General features: G+C 39.4%; 1 protein-coding gene across 4 annotated transcripts in view; it reads left to right on the top strand.

The window, feature by feature from the left end:
• Positions 1–2,765: 2,765 nt before the first annotated feature.
• Positions 2,766–24,383, top strand: part of MYBPC1 (myosin binding protein C1) — an 87,182-nt gene continuing 65,564 nt past the window's right edge. For 3 of the 4 annotated variants that reach the window (XM_047741284.1, XM_047741285.1, XM_047741287.1), the window contains exons 1-3: positions 2,766–2,923; positions 20,250–20,300; positions 22,445–22,486. In XM_047741284.1, the coding sequence (XP_047597240.1) occupies positions 2,899–2,923; positions 20,250–20,300; positions 22,445–22,486 (118 nt within the window). In that variant the 5' untranslated portion in view covers positions 2,766–2,898. The remainder of the gene's footprint in view (positions 2,924–20,249; positions 20,301–22,444; positions 22,487–24,383) is intronic. The other variant, XM_047741286.1, reaches the window with a different exon arrangement.

Genomic DNA, 24,383 nt, shown 5'->3' on the forward strand with positions numbered 1-24,383 from the left:
TTTTTAAAATCAAGTCCTGTATCACTAAAATTTTTATAGGTCATAACATATTTTCTCCATGGGTTGCAATATATCCTGGCATTTGTTCACTTCAGTAAAATGATCAGTGCATTAAAGACCCAATGGAGTTTCTGCAGAAGCCAATGATGGCATGGCACCTCTTTTGTGGCATGTGTGAAATCTGTCCATCACTATAGACATTCTTCTGCAACATGATACCTTGTCCTTATGTCCATTTCATATGTGGTGTCCAGCGTGCTGGGAATGTTGGGGGGAAAAAGATTCTTTTTAGGGACCACTCATAAAGAATCATGCTGTTAAACCTCGAAGGGGCCTCAGAGGTCATTTTTTTTCAACCCCTCATTTTACACAGAAGAAAGCTGAGGCCTAGAAAGGCCACCCCTTTCTTAGACTAACTCAGCTGGTTAATGGTAGGTTGAAAAATAGAATCCAAGGGCCTGACTTCAGATTCTAGCCTCTTTAATTGGTTTCATCTGTGAATAGATATTCTCACGGTAGACTCGGGGGAAAAAAGTTACGGTTTCTTTCAAGGCACTTCTAACTTTGTATTACAGAATCTGCTGTTTTCTGGCTGACATTTAGCTGTTTCATATCTAAAAGCACAAGAATATCTTAAAAAGCAGAACAATGTGGCCGGTCTCCTTATGTGGTTGAAAAAGTCTTTCTTTGTAGAAGATGTTCACTGACCTTCTTAACTGGCTTTCCTCCCCCTCCCCACCACATAGCTAAAGCATGATGCCATTGAGTTCTAAGTTGAGTTTCCATCCTTATATGAAAAGTTAGCTTGGCACAGAGTTTGGTAGAGCTAAGTCTGACCAGCTGCGCTCTTAGCCACAAGGGAAATTAAACGAGACAGTGTGGCTGGTTCAGTACAAATCAATCAAAGTCCCTTGAAAATAATCTCAAAAACACATACCAATAAAGATACCTGAACGGTCGTCTTGTCACATAAACTAATTTTAGTCCTGGTCTTTGAGGTGCCATGTATGAGACAAAGAAAGCAAGGTGTGTTTTTTAATTTGATCACATGATAGTTCATATTTCTTCATCAGTTCTATGAGAGTTTTGGAAGAAAGTGGCCAAATCTGACACAGTCTGCCAATATGTGAGTTTACGTTTGTGTGTCTGCTTGCCATCCTGAAGCAAGACAATGGCTACTAGTCTATCTTTCCTCACAGCCCAAATATTTTTAAGTGTACAATTCCTTGGCTTTTAATATATCCAGTACAACCATCACCACTACCGGATTCTAGAAGACATTTTCATCATCCCTCAAAGAAATTCCATGTCTATTAGCAGTGACTCCCAATTCCAGCTCCCTTTGGACCCTGACAACCACGAACTGACTTTCTGACTCTATGGATTTGCCTAACACGGACATTTCATATCGGTGGAATTTACACTGTGGTCTTTTGCACCTGGCTTCTCTCACTTGGCATATCACTCTGAAGCTTCACGCATGTTGTAACTTCTGTTGTTACTTCATTCTTTTACATGCGCCCTATAATTTTTTTAAAGGACATTTCTTTTTTTTTTAATTATTTTTATTAACACATAATGTATTATTTGCCCCAGGGTACAAGTCTGTGAATCACCAGGCTTACATATTTTACAGCACTCCCCATAGCATATACCCTCCCCAGTGTCCATAACCCAGCCACCCTATCCCTACCCACTACTCCCCAGCACCCCTCAGTTTATTTTGTGAGATTAAGAGTCTCTTATGGTTTGTCTCCCCCCTGAACCCATCTTGTTTCATTTTTTTAAAGGACATTTCTTTAAAAAAGTAAACGCTATGTATTCCTCAACAGAAACACTTGCTATTCTTCGGAAAGAAAATGAGACAGGATCATCAGTATAGAAATTTGGCTTGATGGGGAGCCTGGGTGGCTCGGTTGGTTAAGTGTCTAAGTATCTGACTTCAGCTCAGGTCATGATCTCAGGATCTGGGATCGAGCCCCAAGTCAGACTCTCTGTTCACCGGCAATTCTGCTTCTCCCTCAGCCTCTCTCCCTGGTTGTGAGCTCGCTCTCTCTCTAATAAATAAATAAAATCTTAAAAAAAGAAATTTGGCTTGACAAATTAATGTTAACGGGTTAATAAAAATGGGAAAGAAAATTAAAACCAGGGCACCTGGATGGCTCAGTTGGTTAAGCGTCTGCCTTCAGCTCCCGTCATGATCCCAGGGTCCTGGGATCTAGCCCTGCATCAGGCTCCCTGCTCAGCACGGAGTCTGCATCTCCCTCTCCTTCTGTTCCTCCTCCCCACTCCTGCTCTCTCTTTCTCTCTCTTTCTGTCAGTCTGCTCCCTCTCTCTCAAATAAATAAATTAAAAATCTTTTTAAAAAGAACATTAAAACCAATGATTAAGAACAGATGAATTGTTCTCCAAACACAGAGACTTTTTTTCCTTATAATCTTAATGAAAATTAAGGTGTATGTTGAATGAGTATATTATGATTTTTAACTTAATTTTTTTATCATCTGACAAACATTTTGCACTCCTGAGTTGTCACATGCCTCTGTCAGACAGAAAGAGAAAAGTAAGAAGGAACACGAAGCTGCAGCTGAATTTAGAAAGTTAGAGGTGTTCTCATAGCCACATGAGATGGACAGGAGATTCCTTCCAGTAGGCGAGAGAGCAGAGTGCAGACAACAGATGTGAGAAAGGTCCTCCTAGCTGTCAAGTTCCAGCATCCTTGTGTTGAAGAAAGGGAGGTGCCAACATGATTGCTGTGCAGACAGCGTATAAAAGCCCTGGACTTTTCCCCAGCTGCTTGTCACGCTGACCTGCACCCTCTCTGACTGCCTGTGGGGTTTCTGTCAACTGGTGTCGGAGGGGAACAAACTCTTTGGAGAATAACATTTTCTTGTGGTCATGCCAGAACCCACTAAGAAAGAGGGTAAGACTCATCCATAAATCTCTTTGTTGCACTTTTTAATAAAGTATGTTTATTTCTTCAACAGACTACAAGATAATAGGATCACTGCGATTTAAGGAAAAGATCCTTTACAATAAACAGACCAGAGGCAAATTATAGGAAAAGTATAACAGATTGGAAAATATCTGATACAGATGGTTTATGAAGGTATAGGGACTAAAATGATCAAATTTTAATGTTATCATTAAGTTGAAAGGAATCATCAAAGTGTCATGTAAAGAAGTTCATGATGAATAGACTGCATTTTCAAGCATATTCTCTTAGATTCAGTTACAAAGTTTTCATCATGTGTTTGAAACTCGTGGGTGGTGGGAGGGACTTTGTAGTAGTTTCTTAGTTAATAAATTTGATCGAGATTTCAAAAAAGAATTTATGACAGTATCTCCAGATTTGCTATAGTTTTTCATGGAAAGACATTTAAAATATACAGATTTACAGATGCAGGTATTTTTTTGTTTTTATCGGTGTTTTGAAACTTCATTACTTACTATATTGCTAAATTCTTGCATGCAAAAAGGAAATCAGACAACTTGATAAAAGAATATTACTGCTAGGTTGTGTTCTTTAATGAGTTTTGTTGTAGACCTATTCATAATATGTAGCCTTTTAAAAAGAATTACACTGAAAATATGATAATATTCTTCATTAGAAGAAATGCTTCCTCCAATCAGTAGTTTCTCCTTTCTATGAAAAAATAAGTATTTGAAAACTACTAATTAGCAACAAATAAATTGGAATTAGAAATTACTAAAATAAGTAATGAAAAAACCCACATTAGCTGCACAAGTACATTGAGTTTAATTTTTAATGGAAATATCTTTTTAAAATATTATTTCATTCATGTTAGTCTTCATTAGTGCTTACTGAATCTTTATTTTTTACTTCTGCAAATAAAACCAAAAAAAGATGAGCAGGAAGCATAAAAATAGTATTTAGTATTTTCAATTTTTAATTCTTAAAACTGCTTTTAACCACTGTTTTGAAGAACCTTGGAAAAGATGCTAGACATTGAACCTGAAGTTGAAATGCTACCCAAATTATCAGAAGTCTTTGAAATATATTTTCTTTATGTAATTAAGTAGCCAGTGTTGACAGGCTGTGGTGATCAGTTTACAGGTTAGCTTTACTTAGTGGTGGAGGGCATTGATGGATGAAGTCTTCCACCCAAAATAACCACACCAAATGCATGCATTAATATGGGAACTTAATCCCGACTATCAGGCAGTGAGTCCAACCCCTGCTAAAGTGTCTTATTTGTAATGCAAATGATTTACATGTGTATTAAGTGTCCTTTTTATTTGATCTGTCACTTGACTAGCCTCTTCAAGGTTTATTTGGGTGAATTGCATTCTAAGTTTCCTGACTAAGGACAGAATATTGTTTTAATTATCCTGCATTTAGTGGATGAATTCGCATGTGTTATTTTAACACTCCATTGAAAATGACAAGCTGAAAAACTAATAAATAAGATGACAGACTGTAGAGCCTATAAAGCTAATTAAATTATTCTGATTGCTAGAGGTGATGAAGTTTTACTCTTGGTCTGACAACTGAATCTGACCCACTCTGCTTTTAGAGACAATGAAATTTTAGAGCTACAGAGAGGAAGATCTATCTTTAACTTCAGCATACCGCCCCAAAAATGTTTCTTTTTTCCTTTTGAATAAATCAATACAGATACCATAGTTGCCACGATCATCTTTTGCCATAAAAGCACTGTTGATATGCTGTGTCGGAATCCCCCAACCCAGGACAGTAATTATATACTCATAGATTCTTCGTTAGTTTAAATTTGGATGGTGGGGATAAAAAGAGTTTTACTGATATATTTAAAATCGTTTGAGGAAGCACAGGGATTTATTTGTTTGTTTCCTTGTGAGCAGAACTGATTCTTAAAGGAACTGTACTTTACACAGTTTTCCTAATGAAATCACTGCCTTTTAATAGTGTTTCTATTAAGGAGTAAGGAGTACGGTAATTCAGGAACACTTCTGGTCCTTGCACCTTCTCCTAACTGATTTCATTTCCACTGGGGGTGGTTTTGTTCCATAAAAGCATCCCTCTGGATGATAGCCTCAAGAATAAAACATGTCACCAAACCAGTTCTTCAGAGTCATTTTGAACTATCGACAGAAATACCCCCAAGGGACAGGTTCCTGCAGTCCCTATAGATCTCCTTACATCTCTTCTCCTGCTGGGAGAACCATGCCCAGGAAGGATATCACCACTTGCTATGAATCTTAATAGGGTATGGGCCTAGGATCCAGGAGGACCTGGCAATTCCTCAAAAGAGGCTGAGCTTTCAGCACGTGTAAAAGATATCTCTCTTAATCACCTCCCAATCTACAGTGGCTGAATTCTGGGAGCTTCATGTTGGGTCTTGGGAGAACTAAAATCTTCTAAGGAGGTGGAGGAAGGACAGGTGTAACTTTGTCCCTCAAGGAGGAAGTCTAGTGGAAGTAATTAGTCAACAGTCCTGATTTAGGCTCTTGAAAATATTCTGGATGGTTCAGTAACCCCTTTTGGAGAAAGAAAGCCCTGCTTTTAAGGAGTAACCACTTCCCATTGCTCTCCTCTCCACCTTCATCAATTGTAGAGTTACTCATCAGAGAATTTTTAGAGTATTTGTACTGGTCATTTGGAAATAAAAGATCTATCTTGCACTGGGGAATCATGGAGAACCTGAGGCCTAGCAAAATTAGATTATTCTAATCGAATAGTAACAGGATGTGGGCAGAAGTTTCAGATTTGTGGGAATCTCCCAGAATGCCTTACTGATACATGTATTTATGTATCAGCCATGAACTGAGGACTTACTATACTCTAGTCTCTGGGATTCTGTTCTAAAAGCCCTCATGGTTAATTGCCTCTGGGTTCTACTATGTAAAGAAATTACCTTTCACTAGAAATTTCTCTTTTCCTGTCAAAAAGTGATTTCTATCAACGTGAAACTAGAAAATTTCTAATTAGAAATTAGAAAATTCTTCTGCAGTAGAATCCCTAATAGTTTAAAATACTGTAAATGGCTTTTCAATCCACAAAAATGATTTCCTCAATTCTGTCTCCTCAGTACGTGATCATTAAAATCTGGTTCTTTAATATACTTAGACAATTGTTAACTGTCACAATCTATAGGGCTTAGAAAACTTAGCTTCTAAAATACCAAGTTGAGGCCTTAACAAGAATTTCACTTTTTGTTATGTGATATATCAAGCCCTGTTATATTTCATGTGCTTAACTTGTAGGGAAAAGCATAAGTTCTCTTTGGTGCTTGGGTGTGATTCATGAAACCTTGGGAGAGACACTGTAGCCTTCTCGTCTTCCATGTAAAACCTCTTCCTGAAAATTCAAACATATGACAAAACATAGGTTCATTTATGACCATAACTTTAAGGGACCATTCCGGTAACTCCAGGGATCAAAGGTATGGCATTGTTACTATGGACTCTTTTGTCATATCAACATACAAGATCTATCTGTCAAAACCATCTTGGCCTTTTTCAGTAGGAATAGACAGGAACATGGTAATAGAGAAAAACTTTCTTTCAGTCCATAGGAGATTTTCCTTTGCTTTATCCTTCCTTCTTGGTCCCTAGAGATTTCATCACATTTTAAACTTCTGCCCCAAACCTATCTGAATGTAGAGCAGGATTCATGACCTCTTGCTTATTCCTCAGCATCGCCCAAGGCTTAGTCATCGTCAGAAAATGTGCCCTGGTGATGGCAAACCTCCCTCTCAGATTTACTCCTTGACCTTCAAGTTCTACCTGCATGAGACTGGAAGGCCTATTTCAAACACCAAAATAAATTTTGGGGGGAAATGTCATCTCACATTTAGAATACCACCTTTCATTCAAATTGAGGGAGAAGGGGCGCCTGGGTGGCTCAGGTCATGATACCGGGGTCCTGGGATGGAATCCCGCATTAGGCTCTCTGCTTTGCTGGAAGCCTGCTTCCCTTTTCCTACTCCCCCTGCTTGTATTCCCTCCCTCCCTCCATCCCTCTCTCTCTCTCTCTGTCAAATAAATAAATAAAATCTTTTAAAAAAATTGAGGGAGAGTTAATTTGTAGGAAGTAAGAGAAAGAATGGGAGAAGAGGGAGGCTATTTGATCAAGGGCAACAATTTTCCTCCAAATTTGAAATGGTTCGTGTAGGCCAAATTGTAGATTTGGATGAGGAATAAAGAAGTTGTATGAATGAATGCCATGCTCTTTTCCCCCTGAAAAAATTTTGCCACACCGAACAGGAGATGGGTGGGGGAGATCTGAGCTCTCTGCTGTAAGAAGGAATACTCTGGGGCAAATGCACACCAGAGAGGCTTAATACTTGGCAAAATCATTCTTTTTCAGTAGCCTGCTTTTATGACTGCCCGAGCTGCACCTGTTAGGAAGATAAATAAAGGACTGGCCAATTCTTTCCTCTCAAGCGTCCTAAATATATCGCTTTAAAAAAACTTTGGAAAAACAAATTGTATCCCTGCTTCTCATCCAGTAAATCTGAAGAAGTCTTCCCCAGGCCTTTCAAACCCCAGCCAAGTCAGCGGTAAGAGAGTTCCTGAAATGAACAAAGGAAAAGGCTGGGCTCTCCCGGGTGTCCAAGGGACCTAAAAGAAAGGAAAAAGGAAAGCACCCACCAGCCTCCGTTCCCTCAATGACTCCCTTTATTTTGGACACAAGACATGGCCTTGAAACGTGTCATTTTAGGCCCCTTATGGACACACAATTCACACTTTTCCTTATTTATAGCAACTTCAAAGGATCCCCGAATCTGACATGAACGCTGAAGAAACCATCCAGGCTGAAGTCACTTTTAAGAAATGCATGGGTGCAATGACTAAATAAACAAGTGGCCTTTTTAGAAACTTGAGCAAATATGAAAACAATGGTTTTGTAATACTTTCATAAGCAAATAGATCCCTTTTTTAAGCGTTAGAGAGTTGTGGGATGAAACCGCCATGAAAGAAAATAAGTGTGGTTTCTTTTACTGCCCTAGAAAGCGTTTTTGTTATTTTTGCTGAAATTTCTTATAATTATTTTCTCTAAAATTTACTTGTAGGTTCTTTATGCACACAGAGAGAAGAATTTTTATTATTGTTAATAATGACTATTTTTATCTGTGCTCCTCCTTAACTAGTCTTTGAAACCTATATTAAGAGACACAAAATATTCTTGGCAGCCTATGGCTTCTGGTAATTCTAGACCTCACCTCTAGACATACTTGGATGTGTTAGGTAATAAAGAACAGGATTAAAGAAAGCTCAAGCAATCAAAAATAAGCAGAAAATTTTTATTTTATGTGTGTACCTGAGGGACTTTGGCCATGTCTTCTTTCTTTGTTTTTATTCTATGTCAGTTCCTGACAGGAACAGATGTGTTTTCTGGAGTACTTGTTGGTACAGCCTATTACACCCGAGGAAAACCCAAAAAATATGTAGAAAGGCAGTTACTGACTTACAGTGTTCCTAGTTAGGGTAATCACGAAGTAGCTATTATTTACTCAAGAGCAGCTTCCTCATACTTGAAGGTATAGTGATAAAAGAATATGAAGCTGTGAAAAAGAAGACTTTATCACTTAACTTCCTCTAAGTATGCAAATCATCTTATAACCAGAGAGAACAGGGCTTCAGTCCCCACAGCTTTTTATAAAGACGAGCCCAAACTATAAGAGTGACAATATTGTTTGCTCTCCTCTGTGTCGCTAGGCCCAGTTTTAACTTACAAAAAGCACATTTGTTTTGGACGGCCTCACCAGTAGACAACAAACCGAATTTCAGGATGTTCCCATTCACGGACAGATTATTTATGGGTTTTCTACTCCTGTGTTATGGGCAGTGCATTATTTATGCATTTCCAGAGTAACATTTTAGATTCCATCAGACTGGGGCGTTAAGTAGTCGATTTGGCAAACCAGGATCATTTAATCACATGCTTACTTCTCTCTCTAAAATGAGTTCATAAAAAGCTAACTGTAATCTGACTTTCATTATGCCTTTCAAGTCTGAAATCCACTTTGATAAGTCTTTTGCCCTTTTACACTCCCTTAGGAATCTTTTTATGGGCCAATTTGGCACATCAATATAACACCTAAAGTAATGTTTAATAATATGTCAGATGTTAGATCTTATAATTTTGTTTTATTCATTTTTTGGCTTGTACTGTAGATATTTACAAGAACCTAGGCTAGAAAATATTTTTTTTCCTCCAAAATCATCTAATTCTCCCTCAAAATAGTACCAAATCTCTTTTTAAACTCCTCAGGAATTCTTTACTTATATCAGCTATTAGCTTTTGCATTTAACAAAATTTTATATATCTTGTAACAGATGCTCTATTTATAACTAAAAATTCACCTATTTGTATAATTCTTCATTTTAATTTCTCATTTTTTAAAAGTTAGATGTCTTTAGACTTGTCCTGCATGTAGTATGCATTTGGGCTTTTTCCTTATGCCTATTAACTAATAATCATTATTAAGCATAGTGACATAAACAAAGTGTACTATTCATAGAACATTCTAGATTCTTCCAATTCCAGCTGGACCATGTATTGAGTTAGTTACACTACATATGCCTCAGCTTCCTCCTCTGTGTAATGTGAATAATAATAATACCTAACCCATTAGGTCTTTACATGAAGGAAATAAGATAAATAAGGTAAAAAACTCAGAACAGGACCTAGCTTATAAGAGCTTAACTCTTTTCTTTCTAAAACAGCAAGCTCAGAATGTAGTATAAGGTGTTACATGCCTTCTTCTTCTCATACATTTTGAGGGCATTCCAGAAACCCATAGCAACCACTGTAAGGTACCTAACAATGCCTGCTCCTCTACTCAATATTTATTTAATAAATATCATCAATATTTAGAATACATTCCCAAACAGTTGCTGTTATTATCCTAGCCATGATCGTCACCAATATGAGTATTTTCTTTTTTTACTTGTAAATCATCTTAGCTTCCCCCCCACAGAAGCCCAGATCAAATAAGAGGTCTACGCTCCAGAGCCTCTGCTGTGTTCCTACTGAAATATGCCATGTCCAGTTGGGGGTCTCCAGCTGTTAAACAGATGAAGATGACTAGTTGTTTCTTCACTGTTCCATTGTGGGAGCATGGCCTTTCCCACTTAGATGAAAGAGTCACCCTGCACAGTTGACCATGTAACTATATCCACCCCCAAAGTTTGAAAGGCTTGGGTTGGTGGAACATTAAGATTTCTCTCCCCACCAGGGGTGCTTTTAGCAGGTGGGGTCTTCCTCAGGTCTGAATATTTCTAGGATATCCACATAACGAACTCTCCATGACCACATATGGATGTAATTGATTGAGTGCCACTGTGTTTACTGCTGTGGAATTTTATTTTTATGACCCCACCTGGCAGCAGGCCTGTCCTTCCTCTATTTTTAAAAAGTCACCCAATGTGAGGCCCAGCAATGCCTTGCGGCAAGGCCTGTAGGGGATGTATCTGATAACCATAGAACCACTTAAGAATGGTGTGATTGTGGTGAAGGTCTGCCCAGGAACAGACTCTCAGGAGAGGCATAATCAGGGACTAAAAGGGGAAATTGTTAACAATTCGAATCACTTTTGCAATAATTTCCTTGTGACCTCTGCTAAATTTTTAAACTTTCTCTATTTGCGTAAAGATTTTCCCATACCACCACCCCCATCTATGCCACTCCAACCCCTGTTTGATTCTTACTTCAAAACATTTTAAGAATAACATAAAAGAGACAATTCATCAGATCTCAGCAAATGACCTCTTTTTCATCCAGCCCCATGTTAACAATGAGAGGCATAGTGTTGCTATGCAATACTAACTGTATTTTAATCCTCTTCCTGTGTGGAATGACTTCTGCAAGCTGAAACACAGCGTAATTAGAAAGACATAAGAACAATTTGACTAGAAGGGGGAAAAAATCCTGTGAGTTCAGGGAAATTCCATCAAACTGAATAATGAGTCATTGAAAATTTGCACACTTGATGCATAATTAGATTCATTTCTTCAGAGTCTTAGAATATGGTCCGACAATATTTAGCCCCAGTGAATGAATATGGATTTAATTGACTGAAGCTTTCTGAAACAGCTGATTTCCTTGGATATCTAAGAGTTTATTTTGCTCTTGAACCTTATTATTTTAACCATTTTGGGTAGAAACATACTGAAAATGGAACATATTACTCCTTGCTTTTAAAAACAAAGGTCAGCTGCGTATAACTTTGTCTTAAATTATAGATGTCAGTTAGTGTACATGATATCCTGAGAGCCCATATTATTTGCTTTTGTATTAAATGGGCTCATATTACTTGTATTTTGAGTTTGTGTACAGTTTTTCACAGCTCTCCTGTTTTATCCCTTGCTACAAGTCCACTGTCTTCTTTTATTACTCTTGTCAGTCAGTATGTGATGCTGCCCTCTCTTTTCTTGTTTGTTGTGGACCCAAGGCCAGGTCTTTAATCCCCCAGAGTGGGGCTGCACTGTGGAGTGTCCCTGGGGCACCTGTGGCAATATGTTTAAGGAGGCACTCACTCTCAGGGTCGTGCAAGTGCTGGATTGGCACTTGTGAGCAAGGGCCTCCTTAAATCTGGCCCCTGGCCTGCCTCACTCTAGTCCCACTTCCCATGCTAGCTGAGGACCTGGGTGGGCTCTCTTGTGAGTAAAGCATTTGGCACTCCCAGTGCACAGAGCTTGAGGAGCTGGAGACAAATCCACTTTGCATTTTGGAGACCCTTCTAAACTGGCCAGTCAGCAGCTGTTATCTGGACAAGTGAGGTTGCTAGATACTTGAATTCTGAGTAGGGAGATGGTGAGGTACTAGACACTATTGCCCTTTTGTCTCTATTACTGTACACAAAGGAAAATAACTTATATTTCAGCCCACTAAATCAATTTATGATTTTTGACTGCTTCATTCATTTTATTAATCAAAGCTACAGATTTTTCCTTAATGACATATGACATGAGTTTTTTTTTTTAATTCTTTTTTTTTTAAAGATTTCATTTATTTATTTGACAGAGAGAGATCACAAGTAGGCAGAGAGGCAGGCAGAGAGAGAGGAGGAAGCAGGCCCCCCGCCAAGCAGAGAGCCTGATGCGGGACTCCATACCAGGACCCTGAGATCATGACCTGAGCCAAAGGCAGAGGCCCAACCCACTGAGCCACCCAGGCACCCATAAAATAATTTTTTAAGAAGATTTACCACAAATTCTAAATGTTTCTTAAACTTTTTGGTTTCAGATACATTGGCACTTAATAATTATTGAGATACTAAAATGTGTTTACACACATTGTATCTGTCAATATTTACTATATTAGAAATTAAAAATGATAAAATTTTAAAACATAAAAATACACAGTACACATTCTATTAGCTTTCAGACAATTTTGATGTCATCACACATTATATATCCTCTGCATATCTGTTGAGAGAATATGAGTGAAAAAGGCAAATAATGTCTTAACATTATGAAAATTGTTTTGACTTTATAGACTCCCTAAAAAAGTCTCAGGAGCGCTCGAGGAGCCTAGACAATACTTTAGGAGTCACTATTACAAATAAGTAAAGAATCGCCTCTAAAAAAGTATCTAAATCCTTAAATACCAAGGTACAAGATATCCACACCCACAGCCTATAATGAATAGAATAGGGGACGAATTAAGCATATAACTATGAAAATGTTACATTAAACATTTATTTATGTCCAAAATCTAGATTCTGATTCATAAAGAATATGACCAGTACGAACGCATTGTCATTGTGTTTTTAATGACACTTATAATTCATATATCCAAAACTTCTCCAAGTATTATTAACATCTTCATGCAAATAATATTTTATATTAAAGCAATCTCCATTGTGCTGGACATATGAGGTCGAGGCTGCAACATGCATGCAGTCCCAAACCCCACTATCAACGGGGGATATGCCAGATGTGTTTAGCCTATTTAACCTAAGAAGAAAGATAACTTGCTATACTACCAAAAATGACAAAAACAGGAGTTGGCCAGATAGATCCTCATTCACCACAATGTTTACAATATATAAAGCATTCACACAGCTTATTTCAAACCAAGAGTGAGACTTTGAGAATAAATAATAATTAAGAATAATGTAACAGGGTCGCCTGAGTGGCTCAGTCGGTTAAGCGTTTGCCTTCAGCTTAGGTCATGATCCCAGGGTCCTGGGATCGAGCCCCGCCTTGGGCTTTCTGTTCGGAGGGAAGCCTGCTTCTCCCTCTCCCTCTCCCCCTGCTTGTGCTCTCTCTCTCTCTGTCAAATAAATAAATAAAATCTTAAAAAAAAAAAAGAATAATGTAACAGTCTTCGTCTACACACCAAATTACCAAAACATGGTTTTAGCACATTTATTTTATCCCAAAAAAGTGACAAAAAGAAAGCCACAAAAAAGACATACAATCCTACCACTCGGTCATAACAACTGTTATTATTATGTTCTCCCTGTCTTTTCCATGCCTATACAACATATTCATATGTTGTAATTACGTTCTCCATGCTAGCAAAAGGCTAAATTGAGGGTCAATAGGATACTTTTAAGTAGGTCAAACAATGTATTATATGAGCCCGTGAGCCCATGGGAAGGAGAGAGCTGGGATGTTTCTATCATTTTGGTGTGGAGACACCTAGATAGAGAGAGGCAGGTTAATTAATGCCTCCTAAGACTAAAGATTTTTTTCCTCCTTCAATTTACTGACTATGGAACCCTTGATCCTGGAAAATAGGAATGGACCTCATTGGAGAAAACCTGACCATTTATGGAGTGACTAGGTTCTGGTCTTCTAGCAGAGCACCAAGGCCACATATGGGCTCTCTGTTTACTAGCTGCCACCAGTGCCCGTCAGTTAGAATGCCCTGGCACTCTCCGTGTGGGCATGCCATTGGTGGCATACCTGTGCTTTTTACAGTAGGTGGTCATAGGAAAAATCCACCATAAATAGATCAAGCCCTTTGAACATGTTTCAGTGTTGCAGAGGGAGGGAAAGACTATATCTGTGAACTAAAAAGGATCAAAGAACAGCCGTCCTTGCCTGAGGAAGAACGAGGTAGCTTTCGTTGCTGGTTCAGAATCTAGTTAGTTTTCATGTTGTCCACAAGAATATTTCTTTGGGCTTATTATTTTCTGGGTTTCCGAGTTTCTTCCTTTTATTAAAAAGAAGTTTAAAACAGCAGGTTCTATATCCTTTAGTCCATCCCGTCTGTGTGTTTCCTAATCAAGGCAAGAGGAAGAGGGAGACAAAAATCCGACTTCATTCACCTGGCAGAAAAGTCCTACAAAAGCTGCCTTTGGGTTTTTGAATAAGCAGAAGCATAGCAGGGCCTCCCTTCAATAAATAACCTTCTGCTCTAAATCTAAAGACATGGAGAGCTTCCCAAGGACAGGTGCCTCCTGAGAGTGTGGACAGGGCTAAGCTAATTGACAGTGGAGCTGGCATGGCTGATGGAGGGTTATTTGCTGAGATTGTTATTATTTGGGTTATTTGCAGCCCAGATTTTGGAAGGCGGAATTCCTTAGAAAGGCAAGGGTTTATCGGCACCAAGGGGCAAAACTCTAGCCTGATTTCTCTCCTGCCATTGTTAAGAAACGATGGGGTTGGGTGAATGCCTCCCACCATTCAGCCAGCAGGAGGGTCGCCAATGGGAGACATAGTGTTCTCTGTGGGTAACGCAGATGAAGAAAGTTGCCCTTGGAGTGCCAGCAAATGGTTCTTGATTTCTTGGCAATGAGAAGAAGGGGTTTTTGTGCCCGTAGGAACACTCTGCCAGTCAACTATATTTATAGAGCACCTGCTGTGCAGAATTTGAAAAGGAGGAGGAGACAGACCTTGTCCTCAAGAAGCTTGTGATCAGAGAGGAAAACTCCCCATGTACTGTAAACCCTTCACCATTTATAATCACGTTTGAAATGGGACAGGATTAGGGGATATTTAGGGCATAGTCTGAGCTTACTTACACACAGTGTGGGGTGTGGACTAGCAGCATCAGAATCACCTGGGAGCCTGTTAGAAATGCAGAAACTTAAACCCTGCCACAGACCCCCAGAATCAGAATCTGCACTTGACCAAATCCCTAGGTGATTTCATATGTGCACAGCAATTTCAGAAGCACTAGAGGGACTATAGATGTTGAGTCTTGAATGTTTTGAGAGTGCAAAGCCACCTGCTTTTGTGACTGACTTGATAGAAAAGAGTAGTTAATTTACCTGTGAGCATCTTCTTTTTTTTTATTTAAAAAATGTTAAGGGGCGCCTGGGTGGCTCAGTGGGTTAAGCCGCTGCCTTCAGCTCAGGTCATGATCTCGGGGTCCTGGGATCGAGCCCCACGTAGGGCTCCTTGCTCTGTGAGGAGCCTGCTTCTCTCTCTGCCTCTGCCTGCCTCTCTGCCTGCTTGTGCTCTCTCTCTCTGTCAAGTAAATAAATAAATAAAATCTTAAAAAAAAATGTTTAAAGTAATCTCTACACCCAACATGGGGTTTGAACTCACAACCCCAAGATCACGAGTTGCATGCTCCACTGACTGAGCCAGCCAGGAGCCCCAAACTGTGAGTTTCTTAAACACAGGCATCTCATCTTATCAGTGCCCACTCTTGGGAGATTTATAATAGATTTATGCTCAATGAATTCCGGCTGCCTGGGTCCTTCTTCCTACAGTTCCCATTCAGTGGGTACTGTGGAAATCGTTGTGAATGAATCATTGTTATAGAGGCAGCTAATGAATCTGGGGAACATACAAATGGCTCTTAGAGGTGTGGGTGAAGCTGGGCTTGGCACAACCTATCAGCGACAAAAGATGCCTTGGAGTAAGAGAGATATATGAGCAGTTCCTTGAGGCAAAAGGAGATGCCTTAGGTTCTGAGACATACCTGTAATCGTGCATTTTCAATCTAATTCCTTTAATTCCTTTAATTCGTGGCCTTTACTATTCCAGCTTCCCCATTTCTCCAGGTCTAAGACAGCTGGAATTCTTCATTTCAAATGTCTTGCAAACTATTGAGAGTTCATCTTTTTATCCTTTCTCTTCTACCAGGATTTACTGATTGGTGGGTCCATTTATCTACATCGTACAGACTCTGCAGTGTATGTAAATTTCATCAAAAATCAATTATTATTACCATTTTACGGTTAGGAGATTGAGGGGTCTACCTCCTCTGCTTCCTCAGCCCCCAACCCAATTCCAAACATGTTCTAACGTGATATAGCCACAGACCTAGAAATAAGGCAAATCCCTAGCAAATGGCATGTGTAGAAAGACAGGAGTGCTGTACTCACAAATGTGTCAGAGTAAAATTATGACAATACCAGTGATAACAATAAAAAGAGATTGAAGTGTATATGTTGTTACCACATTCCTTGCTTCCGCAGGAATTCACCCACTTCTCCCAACAACTCTTAAGATAAGTTACGCTATTGTTTCCACTACATAGATAAGGAACTTCAGGCACATTCCACTCCTACAGCTAGTACAACACCCATAGGAGGTTATGTGGCCATGGCAATAGATCAACCAACTCACCAGGAAAAATGGAGTGATATTTCTGGAAAGTCCATCAGTCCACTTCTGCCTCCACCAAATATGAAAGCTGAGAAGGGAAGTGCAGCCCCACATGACAAAGTCAAGGTTCTGAGTCAGGCAGACCCGGACGGAGCCTGGCTCCACCTTTCAATGGGCTGAAGGACCTCAAAGGGCCTCACTTCCCACCTGCAAAATGGGGATATTTAAAGCACTGATTTTAGAGAGTAGTAAGGATGGTAAGGATTAACACACATCAGCATACACTGTGTCCTTCATGCAGTGGGTGCCTATAAGTAGTTGTTGCCTATTAAATTCTCCACTGGCTATAAAGTAACAGGGTTTCTATGATTTCAAGAAGGAAAAGTTCTGGCTCTGCCTTCATACCAGGCAGGCATGCATTTTCCTACTTCCACTTCCTGCAAACATTCTAAAAATATCAGTATTAATATCCTATAATATTTCTGCTGATGTTCTGTTGATAATCCAATCGGCAGTTAATGATCGAAGTTCTGTGGATTTGTTGGAACTTGAACTAAGCCCTTTAAATTCTCATTTTGTTCTGATTTGGGGGCTTTTACATACAAACACAATGGAAACAGACAATTCACATTCAGAACACACTTAGTTTCAGTATCCAGAGTAATTCTCTTTTATTTATTTTTATTAGATTTCACTCTTGGCCTTACTTCCAAAACAGGATTTTAAGTAAGCACAGCTTCCCTTACAAAAATGGGCTTTTGTTTACATAGATGCTGAGAAAGCCTGGCCAGTGTGATAGTCCCTACATGATCACCAGTGAAGCCCTTTGAATTCTTTTTTATCAATTCACTATGCATTTAATGTGTTTCCAACAAGAAAATGAGGTATTAGGGAGACAAGAAAGGAAATGAAAGATCCCTGTCCTTGTTCAGCTAGGAGGGAAAAGAAACAAATACACTGAGATAAATGGAAAATAATTTTATTTGTAATTTTTTTAAAAGATTTTATTTATTTATTTGACAGAAAGAGATCACAAGTAGGTGGAGAGGCAGGCAGAGAGAGAGGAGGGGAAGCAGGCTCCCTGCTGAGCAGAAAGCCCAATGCGGGACTCAACCCCAGGATCCTGAGATCATGCCCCAAGCCAAAGGCAGAAGCTTAACCCATGGAGCCACCCAGGCACCCCTGGAAAATAATTTTAAAATAATTAGTGAATAAAGAGTATATTATCATGGGGTTCTGAATGCCAAGAGAATAAGGGAGGGGAACAGAAGGGAAAATCATTCTGGGAATCCTCAGAGAAATATAAAAAGATAGACCAAGACTGACAAAATAACGATAGTACTTATTATTGTAAATTATAGAGCTCTATCTACATATGGGAACTGTGCTTATAATTTAGTTAGATTAGTACCTTGTTGTTATTTCACAAATGAGTTCAGGGAGGCTGACAGAGATTAAGGATTACCCTAGATTACACAACTAATAAGGTGTAGATTCAGGATTCGAACCGAGATCTACCTGTCACAATCACATTCAGAGAATAAACAAAGTCTACTGGGGAGAAGATCATCACTCTTCTCAGGGGCAGAAAGATCAGACATTGAAAAGAGAAACCAGAACAGCGGGGGCCACCAGGGTGCGCTAAGGGAAGGGAAGGAGGAAGTGCCCACTGGCAATGGCTTTGAATGTCAACTTAAAGAGTGTAGACCTAACCAATAGGTAACAGAGACCCTCTCTGGTAGAATAACAGGGTGAAACACGGTTGTGGCATTAAGTAATCCCTGCAGTTATGGGAAAAAGAGGCTGGAAGCCAGAGAAACTCATCTACAAGGAGACCAGGCAGAGGTTCTCGGGCATTAGGCAACAATGACCCTGTCCGAAAGATAGTATGCCAAAGAAGTTGGCTTCTTGCTCTCTGTATTCTGATATCTGTGTGCTGCAACGACTCACCCAAAGCCAAGGGGTCAACATTAGATTCCCATTTCTGCACTCAGCTCTCTGAAAATAAAATGCTTTGGCCGAGGGCTTTGTCTTCTGGTTGATCTGGCACTACAGATCCTTTCCATGACGTGGTAAAGAAACTAAAGTGTTTCCCTTGATGCCATCCAGGGGACACTTGTTTCACTGTATCCTCAAACTATATTGCATCCTGCCACATTACTTTCTGCCTGAAAGCTATACGTTTTCTCTCCTTTGGTTTTATTTCTTCCTCTTTAGTAAATAGTACCGTATTTATGGGCATCTGAATGAAAATAAATTTTTTTTTTAATTTGGAGTTTGTACCCAGCACACACACACAAAAATTAGTGATGGAAGGAGATATCACGGCATCCTGATAACACTGTGTTGTTCCTTTCTTGACTTCTGTTGGGGTGCAGTCCATTCTTTCTTCTATGTCCATTCCAGCCTGCCGGGACTACACATAGTGATGACCTTTGGGCTAAACTGTTTGCTGTGAGCTGTTTTCCTCTTTGCATAGAAAGAGCCAGTCGTGGGAAAAATAACTAGAAAATCCTAGATCTGGACAAGAACAGAGCTCCTGGGATCCCATATGTGCTTATAATATGCAAATTTTTCTTTGACAAGCAGAAAATAAGTTTAAAGATTACCTTCATTAACTGCCTTTTCTGCCATGGAGTAAGAGAAGCTGATTCACACACATGTCACTAATTCCCAGTTCACGGAATCAATGGGGATTCAACAGTGGAAATTCCATGCCCTTTGGTCATGGGATGTGCCCTTAACTACTTGGACATAGTATATTTTTTAACAGAAGTTTCTTTAATAGAATTCACTGCCAGGCTTCTCTATAATTCTGGATATCCAAAGCCAGGTATAAAAACCTCAGAACCAAAGCTCTCAAAAATTTGGATATGTGTAGATAGAAACCTACTCCAGGAGGTGTCTGAGTGACTTGGTTGGTTAAGCTTCCGAATTTTTATTTCTGCTCAGATCTTGATGTCAGGGTCCTGCCGTCAGGCCCTGTATTGGCTCCGTGCTGGGTGTGGAGCCTGCTTGAGATTCTCTATTTCCTTCACCCTCTGCCCCTCCATTCGTCTTCACATGCACTCTCTCTCTCGCAATTAAATAGATAAATAAATAATTTTTTTTTAAAGGAAAGAAATCTACACCAGATACGTGCATTCCCAGAAATAACAGGGAGAGGAGTTGATTCTGTTTCCCAATGAGTCTTGCTTTGACTTGTGATAACTCTGCAGAGCCAGAGGACTTTGGTCTCATCACCATTCAGGAAGTACGTCTCATGGGGGCAAGATGATGTCAGAGATGCTGCAGTGTCCTTGCTCTCTGGGGAAAGCGGGCTCTCATTTACCGAGCACTGTCCTCACCTTAGGCTCTGCAGGGTGTGAGTACTTTGGACCATGAGGGACACGAACGCCACTCAGTGTGTCTCATCTTATCCTCTTTGCAACCTGTGCATATGGGATAGGTGTTGTATTCACTTTTCCAGAAAAGGAAAACAGGCTCAGTTTAAATGCCATTAAATGTTCTGCCTGCTGGCCAGGACATCCTGGATTCCCATTTTACCTGTGCTCTGCCCATCAGTACACCATGGAAATCTATAGAGTGCCATTTAGATCCTCACCTCATACCATACACTAAAAGGCAGTATGTCTTGGCCACAGGTTGAAGCTTTTCCTGCTCCATCCCTCTTGTCAGTACAGGTGAGTTGGCTGCCTAGAGTTGAGTGCAGCGTGGGGCTGTGGAAAATAGCTTTTGCCTGTGAGAAGTGAGACTAACACTTCCATTATTCTTTTTATTTCCAGAAAATGAAGTGTCTGCCCCAGCCCCAGCCCCAGCCCCAGCCCCACCCCCAGGTGAGTAAAAACACCGCTTCACGTGTTTGGGCCGCAAATACAGAACGTCCATCCCAGCATGATCTGGCCTCCACTGAAGCTGTGAGTTTTAACCTAACTCCTATGGAGAAGTTGGATGACCACACTTGTCATAAGCTTATACTAATAATGATAGTCATAATAATAATGCATTGTATTTATATATCCCTCTCATGGTACCTGATTTGAATGCATGTCACATACTTACGAAACCTTTCTAGCGACGCCAAAGTTGTTGTTATGCCCATGTTTTAGCTTTGTGGAGCCTGAGCCTCCAAGGGAATGAAGGATTTGCAGCACTTCTTCACATAGAGCTAAAGGCAAACAAAGCCCACATCTTTCTTGTGAGTTTAGGGAACGCATTTTACCTCAGTCCTGGAAGACAAGCAGCCCCCTGCCCACTTGAACTATATCACCAGCAAGCACCTGGAGAAACAGTTTCCAGGACAGTTTGGTGGCCTCTGAGGCTCCACTTCTCCCATTCTTAGTACCCTGTTGTCCACCAGGTGGCAACAAAAAAACAAGGAGTAAAGAGTTGTAGGGAGCGACAGTGGGCATTACTACTTCACAGAGCAGGTAAAGCCCGCTTTTGCATTCACATAGACCTAAGGAAGAGAAAAAGACTGGAACTCCAAGCGGAAAACATTTCCCTGGATTCTGTTTGCTTACAACCGAGTAGAAGATAAAATACAACCTGAAGAACCCCTTAGTATAACATAACCGCCAAACTGAAACGCAAGCAATACCGGGAGAATCTCCCAAGGCCATCTGTGATTCAAGGCAGGTTTCTTAAATTGACAATATGGTGTGAAGGAAGCGGGTGAGAGGGCACTGGAGACCACAGTCTAGGTGAAAGAGAAGCTCACTAGGCCTTAGTTGCTGGTGATCTTTTTGCATGGACATTTATAAGGGGATTATGAAGCTCTTCCATCCTGGAGATCATTTTCAGGAGGGAACTTTGAGAAATCTGACTGTTCATAGGAGCCCCTTTGTCCAGCTAAGAACACTGGATTCACACTCTCAAAGCCTTTAAACAGTATAGAAGAATATTGCTATGTATCAAAATGAATAAATGAGGCTCTGTGCCTTCTGGGTTCAAACAGGGACAAGCTCTGTTTAGTCTTCTTTTAGCCGGTATAGTGTGACATTCTTCTTAGGACGTTCTTTGGTGTGTTTTCTTCTTGCACATACCAATTTATTTTTGACAATACTGAGTACACTGAGGACCTACAGGCCATTACGGACATAACCTTTTCCTTCTATTCTTCAGATCAGTTGCTGTCACTGAGCCACTCCAAAGTTTCCCTTGTTATAGCATACGCATATTTCATATTCATTGTATAATACTGACCTCCTGTTGCTAAAACAGGTCTCCTCCCAAACTCTGTTAAAATAGTTATTAGTTAGCTGAGATTCAGACCTCTGCTCATCAATCCAAGAAAGAGAGAGAATTCATGCTTAAAATAATTATTTTCTTACACATATCACAAGTCAGACACCATTTGCAGGTATCTAAATATGATTCCGGACAGAGAGAAGTAAGCTAGATAGTCTGTCTCAACTGATGAAATCGGATGTTACTGCTCTCGGGTTCCATTAATTGCCACTCATCTCAACCTAGAAAATTAGTACATGCACCAAAATATTTTCCTTGAAACTACTGGACAATTATAGATTTTATACCCTGACTCATTACTATTATATTAACTGGAAGTCTAAACAATTGGAATCATTACATGGGTCAAGCTTCCTTAAAAAGTCAGTTCCTTTGGGGTCTAAAATGAAGTGACCCACATTTTATACTCACTTTCACACCAGCATATTTAACATAGTCCCAGCATAGCTAAGTATATTTTAACAAAATCTGTATTGCATGTTTCTCTGTATACTTTTTTCAAAAGTGATCAGATTTATTCATTGCTTTTATTAAAATTTTAATGTGATTCTACATTATCATTCCCATGTTCATAACTCATGTATAGCATAATAAATGAATATGTAGCATCATTTATGATGTCTTCTGTTCTCATTAATTTCTTCTCTCCCACCCTCCACCCATTGCTCATCACATAATAAAATGGTTTCTTTAAGACACTTTTAAAAATGTGCTTGTACTTTCCACACAGAACCGAATAAAGAGAAGGAGGCTGGAACTACACCAGCAAAAGGTGAGTTAGAGGGAGGGAGAACAAGGCTGAATTCAACAAAATTAGAAGCAGAAAGAGGTCAGTAATGATTGTCATGATGGTCTGATAGAATTTCTCTGCATTTCCTTTCATCAGTGTGGTTTTGAGTTCTTCATTTGCATCTTCTCTGCATGACCATTCAGCATAATGAATGGATCAGTTTTCATGATACATATTTCTAAAAGAAAAACAACAATGATAAAAATATCACAAGTGTTTGTTGAGATGCCAGCAAATTAATTGGTAGCTTGCAAGTTATGTGCATGTGAAGGAAAAGACGTGTCTGATCTTTAGGGGATTACGCCAGTTTGGAAAGTTATCTGGATTACACATAATTAAAAAAAAATAAACTGTTTTTGTATTACTGTGTGAACTGTTCCAGATTTCACTAGTAATCTTGAAGGCTAGCATCTCATTTTGTAGCACGATGAATTTGCATGGACTTATATAATGGCTTATATATGTTGACACGTGCAACCTTAAGCAAACATTATGTTGCTCCTTATTGAGCTGGAAACTCATTTATCATTACAATATTATTCTATTTTTATTTTATATGGACATAATCCAATCTGAGAAAATGAATAATCTTTATCATGTACTGCTGTGGATCCATGAAATATTCATTCCTTTGTCTCCCCATGGAGGAAGTCATTGTCATTACTGACCAACTCTTCTAAGCTAAGGAGTATTACTCTTCCAAAAAAGAAAGTTTTCACAGAGGTAGATTTGACAATTCTGCCTATATGTTTGTATCATCATTTTTAAACATTCATCTTTTATTTGTGAATTGAATCACATAGTTTAAATTTTGGAATAACCAATTATTTCCTGATTACAATAAGATGTTTCTCTTTGTCTCAGATGCTACTCAAAATTATGCTAAGTATTTCTTTGTTCTTACTATGTCATATTTCATTACTTAATTCCTATGGTATTATTGTCTCCTATACATTAATAAAATACTTTTTTCTTTTTTTCAGTACACTGGACCTCTTTACTTCAGCTACCTTGAACTTACACTTTCATAAATGAACACACAATGTTGGTGCACTCATTTTGTCCTTGACCTTCAGTGGCTCCCATGGATAGTAACATGAATACTACTCCTGGCCATGTGGGCTACAGTCTGAAGGTTATTTGCTTATGGAATGCAGACAGTGCAAACTCCTAGAACTCCTTCCATGAGATGGGTTCAAGGATGTTTGGGCATCTTGGCTGAAGCTATTGTAACATTATTCTCTACAAGACCAATGGCATACACCTCTGTTTCCAAATTTGGAAAGGTAGTTGGACTAGGCTGTAAGGCTCAACCAACAAAGTAGATGATATAATCCCAGAGGGCAAGCTGTCAGTGTTTCGACAAAGCCTGTGACTGACCCTTAATGTGAAAAGTCATTATATTATATTCACATGCTTACTTGAGAATATGGTTAAAATCAACCAGTCAATGTACAGTAAAAGTTCATTACTATATGCAGAACACAGTATGATAAAAGAGCAAAGGCAGATGACTAAGGAATCCTGTAGTTAGCCTCACTTTTTCTGACATTTGTAGAAGTTAAGCAAGGCCATGGCCACGTGTAGTCACGTGTCCAACCACATAAACTGCCATGTTTATATTTGCTCTACAAGATTAGGAAGTAAATCGGTTTATGATACAAAGTGACATCCCTAAATAAAGAAAGTAGGTGGTTGGAAGTTATTTCTTAATACACAATCCTCTTCAACTATTACTTGCTTTCATCAAGGACAGGGAAATTTCAAAGAAAATGCTTAAGTAAAAGGCAGATACAATCATGGCTATATGTATTTCCCTGGCTGAGAAAGAAGGCTTGCATGAGCATAGCAAGACTGACAGGGGCAACGCGACATGTTC

The sequence above is a fragment of the Lutra lutra genome, chromosome 8 (genome assembly GCF_902655055.1).
Source record: "Lutra lutra chromosome 8, mLutLut1.2, whole genome shotgun sequence".
Taxonomy (NCBI): Eukaryota; Metazoa; Chordata; class Mammalia; order Carnivora; family Mustelidae; genus Lutra; species Lutra lutra.